Source organism: Ctenocephalides felis, unplaced genomic scaffold, assembly GCF_003426905.1.
Source record: "Ctenocephalides felis isolate EL2017-DRISC unplaced genomic scaffold, ASM342690v1 CF-g0.4_SCAFFOLD_01170, whole genome shotgun sequence".
In the NCBI taxonomy this organism is placed as follows: domain Eukaryota; kingdom Metazoa; phylum Arthropoda; class Insecta; order Siphonaptera; family Pulicidae; genus Ctenocephalides; species Ctenocephalides felis.
The window spans coordinates 47,909,209-47,915,390 of record NW_020537324.1 but is presented as its reverse complement, the minus strand read 5'-3'; the positions used below and the strand labels follow the sequence as shown (position 1 = coordinate 47,915,390).

Genomic DNA, 6,182 nt, shown 5'->3' with positions numbered 1-6,182 from the left:
ATTGTATTCGTATTGCCTATATCTAATATGTCTATGCATGGAACTATATAAAACACAAAGTTAAAAATATAAGTAGATATATTATAACATATGATTAATAATTTCGGAAAGTAGATTTTGCAAAATAGTATTTTATTTATGCCAACCGATTCTACAAAATAAAAAAAAAACATATTTTCCACTCCGATCGAGCAATACAAATCCGAAAAATTTTAAAAAAAATTAATTTTGGAAATGATTTCAATAAAACGTATAAAACAATACGCGACTTATCAAACAGATGCGACGATTGAAAGAGTCTTTATATATTACGAACAAATATTCATATTATTTCATTACACTCATCCTGTCGATTGTTTAATTTTTAATAATTGTTTTGATGAAATTTTAAATTGATACTTGTTTCCCGAATTTTTATGAAATTTGCTTGATTTATTCTCGATTGATCCATATGAAGAAAAATTTGAATTCATTAAATTGATATACGGTCTCTGAAACAAATATTTGTTTATATGAATGATTATTAACATTTTATAATAACAGTTATCATAAAATTATTATATAACAGTAAAAGCTATACATTTTAAAATATTTCATACTAAAATATTCAACAATTATAAAATGTTATTATAATACATTTTATAATAACAGTTATTATAAAATTATTATATTAACAGTAAAAAGCTATACATTTTAAAATATTTCATACTAAAATATTCAACAATTATAAATGTTATTATAATAACATTTTATAATTGTTGAATATTTTAGCATGAAATATTTTAAAATATATAGAATTTTACTGTTATTATAATAACATTTTATAATAGTTGAATATTTTAGTATGAAATATTTTGAAATATATAGCTTTTTACTTCTGAAAATTAAACATTGTTTATATGTATTCTTATGTCTTTAGCCCATAAATATTAATTTTAGGGACTTCTCCAAATCATACTTTGACACTTGTTTTCAGAAAGACCACCAACAATTTTCAATAGAACACCCGACTACGCAGAAAAAGCGTACTCTAAAAGTACGCTTTTGCTTTGAAATCTTTAGATATATATGTATTAGTACATTTACTAATATTATGATCATAAGGTCCACTTTCACAATGTTCGTGCAAGAGTCGAATTACATAATGGGAAGAGCTTGGGTAACAAAATAAATATATGTATGTGTTGGCATAGTATGAAATTTTTATATTTCTATGAAGTTAACAATTTAGAAATTAACTTACTTTTTATGAAATAGACTATTATTTCAATTAAACTAAGGCGTTTTGTTGTAATACTTTTAATAAAATATTTTTTTAATACTATATGCAGCCAGTTTTGTAAATTCTCCTGATCAAAAGAAACCGCCTCTTGCTATGGATATCGAAAACTTTAATTGAGAAACTAAAAACTAAAGAAACTGAAATATGCTTCAAAGTAATTAAAGTTATGTTTATTTTTGTAAGTTTTTAGAATATATTATTTTTTAAGTAAGTTTTTCATTATGCTGCAGTTGTTTAATTATTTTTAATTTTTAATTATTACTAACAATTTGTATAAATTAATTTATATGTAAATATATACAGTGATATATATATAATATGTTGTGAAAGTGTTTAAATTTGATGTTGAAATGTATGATTAATTATACATATATATATTTATATATATATGGTAAATTTTTATATTTTGATGTTGATATATATATATATATATATATATATCTATCTATATATATATTTATATCTATTCTCTATATATATATATATATATATATATATATATATATATATTATATATTATATTATATACAGTGATATCCCGCCTTACGAGCTTAATTCGTTCCGTACCCACACTCGCATTTCGAATCGTATATCATATCTCGATGCAATTTTCTCTATACAAATACATTGAAATGCCATTAATTCGTTCCAGGACAGTGTTTTTTTATTAATAAAATGGATTGAAACATTTATTTCTAAGATCAAATATATATATTATCCAAAATATAGCAAGTTACTAAATAAAAAATAACTTAATTATTATTATATTAGTTCTTGCGTTTGAATAAACTATCTAATCATGATTCTATAAATATACTATCTCATAAAAATCGTGATTATACAAGTAAATATTTTTTAACGGCATAAGAAGCAAAAGAAATCGAACGCTACTTTTTACATTAACATAAATAATCACAATGGGTGTGAATTGTTGTATCTGACGAACAAGAATAATGAAACAATTAATATTAATTAATTGAAATTTTTGACTATAAACAATTGACACTAATATTTTTTATGCAACTTCATATACAAAAATCCTATTAAATGAATCTGCTTCATTCACACTCTTATAAATTTACAGAATCAGGCGGTCTTGCTAGCGGCATCGCTTCTTTGGCGGCGCGTATCACGAATTTTGTTCGTATATTGAAGCAAACGAACCGCGCCTTCGAAGGCTCGTATCTCAAAAAACGATACATTAATATATGTATCTAGTTTTTTAACAAATATTTTCGTATAAAAAAATGGTTGACTCTTACAAAGCGGCGTACCTAGATGTTCGTTTTTCCCAGTTTTGAGTATAAAGTTTACCTATATTTAAATAAATTTTGGGTAATAGAAGCAAAATGTACAACCTTTCGCATGTTTACATTATTTTTAATAAGATAATTAAATTTATTATATTTCTTTAATAATTTTAATTTTATAATATTAATTAGTTATAATTTTAATTTAATAACAAATCGTATTATTACTATAATAGCTCTAATTATGATTATTTTGCTGATTTTAATGAAGCAACAGTTTTTAAAAAGTTTAAATATGATTTTAATTTCGTAATATGTTTTCAGTTAAAGTCACACTTAAATATTACGGTATAGATTTTTTGTGCATTTTGTTTCAAATTTTCTTTACCTACCACAACCCCCGAGTAATTCTTGGATGTCTTTAGAATTCCTAAATGAAAGATTTGTCTCAAGTGCTTCAAGGATCAGTTTCTTACAGACGTTTGAAGAAAATACACGCAATTGGCTATTATTAAAGTTCATTTTAGAAATATATTTATAATTATACTTCTAATTTTGAAACTTTTAAAGTTAAAGTAAAGCATTTATTTTCAATTAATCTTTTGTTATTATTTAAATTTATTAATCTTTTTGTACCGACAACAAATTATAATGATGAATCAACAAAGTTCAGTTTGGTGTTATTTTAAAAAAATATCGGTTGATACCGCAGAATGCAAGTTTTGCAAAAAACAACTGAAGTGCGTTGGAGGAAGTACTAGCTCAATTCGTAAACATTTGAAAACTATTCATAGTGTTTTCGATATCGAGAAAAGCTCTTCCGGAACTTCTTCAACTTCTAGAAAGCGCAAAGGTAAATAATTTATCAGATTTTAATATTCCATCAATATTCATTTACTAATTGAATCCTTTTGTGACAATCAAGTGTAAAAGTTTTATAAAATCTAATTTGGAACACAATTTTATTAATATCAGCTTATACTGTTTTTGCATAACATATTTTCAGACACAGTGCCAATTACAACCCTTTTTGTATTTGATTTTTCATTACATGTGTTACTTTTCAATACTAAATAGAAATATTAAATTTTTCACAAATTCTTTTAAAACTTATAGTTGGTATGACTATAGTTATTAATATAAGTAGTACTAAACATTATAGAGGTTTCAGAAACAGAGAGATTTATGCATTTTATATTAGTTATCCAACACTATACTTACATAGTTCTTAATAACTATATAGATATATATATATATATATATATATATATACTATATAAGTATATATACTTATATAGTTTTGAATAACTAATGCAAAATGCATAAATTGCTCTGTTTCTGAAACTTTTATAGTGCCGTCAATACTTTTATAATAAATAGCGCAACGCAATTTCTCGAAGAAGTTTACGTTTTCACCAGAAAATCCTACTTGCTAAATTCATGTTAATGATATAATTTAGTAATAAATAAATAAATAGTAATTAAATAATAAATAAGCTGACGTATAATAGAACAGAATTTGACGACAGTAATGGGCGTCTGCAAATAATACTGTGTAAAATATATATTTTTAACTTAAATATTACAAATATTAGAAGTATCGCTCTAATTACTTTTCATTGAAAAAAATGAAACAAGCTTATGAAACTTAAATATCAAATTATTTTATAATAGTCCATTATTGGCCATATTGATTGTTCAACTTCAATCTTTAGAATTTTTTATCATTATATACACATAATACACATATACACATGAACACATGAAATAGTGAATAAAAATATTTCACTGTTTTAGATTTTCAATGGACGTTGAAGAAGAGGTAGAGATCCTGAGTGACTCTGAAGATATGAGCATCACTTCAGCTGATTCTCAAACAACTTCATTGACACAGACCAAAATAACAGGAGCATTTCGAAGCAGCAAGTATTTGGAAGAAAGGAGCGAGAAAATTACTTGCTTACTTGCTGAAATGATTTCCACAGATATGCTACCACTAAGCTTTGTGGAACGTAAAGGATTTCAGAAATTTATGAAATTTCTTGAACCGACTTACAAAATTCCTTCAAGAGGTACTGTGCTGAGTCGTGTGAAATTATTATACGACAACAAGACCAGCGAAGTCAAGAAATTGTTGTCTGAAGCTAAAAATGTGGCAATCACAACTGATATGTGGACATCAAGATCATCAAATTCATATATGACTATTACTGGTCATGTAATAGACAGTACATGGAAGTACAACAATGTTACATTATCCACTGTCGAAATTTCGGTAAACACACTTCAGAGAATTTAAAAAATAAATTGACTGAACTATTGGGAGTTTGGAATATTAAAGGTAAAATATCTGCTGTTGTTCATGACAATGCTGCAAACATTACAGAGGCTGTTTCGAAGAACAGGAACTTGTTTGGTGATAGCATACCCTGCTTTGCACATACCCTACAGTGTGCATCAATAGAGCCCTTTCAGTCGGTAATGTTCATGATGTTGTGAAGAAAGCTGGAAATGTAGTAAGTCATTTCCATCATTCTAGCTTAGCCTATTATAATTTGAAACAGAAGCAAGATCAACTACAACTTCCAGTACATAAGCTAATAAACAAGAACATTACTAGGTGGAACAGCACTTACCACATGCTTGAAAGACTGGTAGAACAACGGCCAGCAATTTCAGCTGTTCTAAATGATCGCTCTGTGACGAACATTAGGACAGCTGTGTCACTTGAAATAACTGAGCAGGAATGGGCGATAATAGGAATGCTGGTCGCAATCTTAAGACCATTTGAAATGAGTACCAGCTTATTGTCATACGAAAAGGCTGTAACATTGTCAACAGCAAAACCATTGATGTCTTCGTTAATGAGAAGATGTTCAGAGAGAATTAATGAAGAGGAATCTATCCATATAAAAAAGTTTAAAAAACTAATAAGAACTGAAATAATGGATAGATTTCTCTATAATGTTGACGATGGAAATTTAACAGTTTTCGATATGGCAAGCATATTAGATCCTAGATACAAAGATGAAGTTCCTCATAACGTAAAACAAAAGGCAATAGTGTTGTTAAGGCGTATGGAAGAGACAACCCCCATTACAATCGAAGAAGAATCTTCAGACATAGAAAGATACTATTTAGATGTATTTTTCGATGAGGAAAGAGACGATGCTATGCCTACTATAACAAAATCAGAAATTGATATATACATTACTGAAAAACCAATAAGTAAAAGAGACTGCGTATTTGAATGGTGGCGCCGTAATGAAAACAAATACAAAAAACTATCCATGATAGCCAAAAAATACTTAGCTATACCAGCCACTTCGACACCATCTGAAAGGGTTTTTTCCACAGCTGGAAATATAATCACAAACCGCAGAAATTGCCTTCGACCTGACAATGTGGACATGCTTGTTTTTCTCTATGAAAACAAAAATGTATAAAAATATAAATAAATCAATTTTATGTTGTAAATGTGAGGTTTTAATTTGAAATTTCAGACTCAGAAAAAACGTTTTATAATTTAATGCACCATATTTTTGCACTAGATAGATTTTGATTTTTTTCATAATTAAACTTCTCAATAAAGACTAACATTTAATAGCTAAATGCTAAAATTTTGAAGGTTAAATGCTTCTTGTAATAAA

The 6,182-nt window shown here is 26.7% G+C and overlaps 1 protein-coding gene across 1 annotated transcript; it reads left to right on the top strand.

Moving 5' to 3' along the window:
• Positions 1 to 5,171: 5,171 nt before the first annotated feature.
• On the top strand, positions 5,172 to 5,978 carry LOC113367323 (zinc finger BED domain-containing protein 1-like). The gene has a single exon (XM_026608936.1). The coding sequence runs from the start codon at positions 5,172 to 5,174 to the stop codon at positions 5,976 to 5,978; it is 807 nt and encodes a 268-aa protein (XP_026464721.1).
• The last annotated feature ends 204 nt before the right edge of the window (positions 5,979 to 6,182 follow it).

Bases quoted from the DNA above. Each gene is read 5' to 3' on its own strand.
- LOC113367323 (XM_026608936.1), top strand. From the start codon at position 5,172: ATGCTTGAAAGACTGGTAGAACAACGGCCAGCAATTTCAGCTGTTCTA.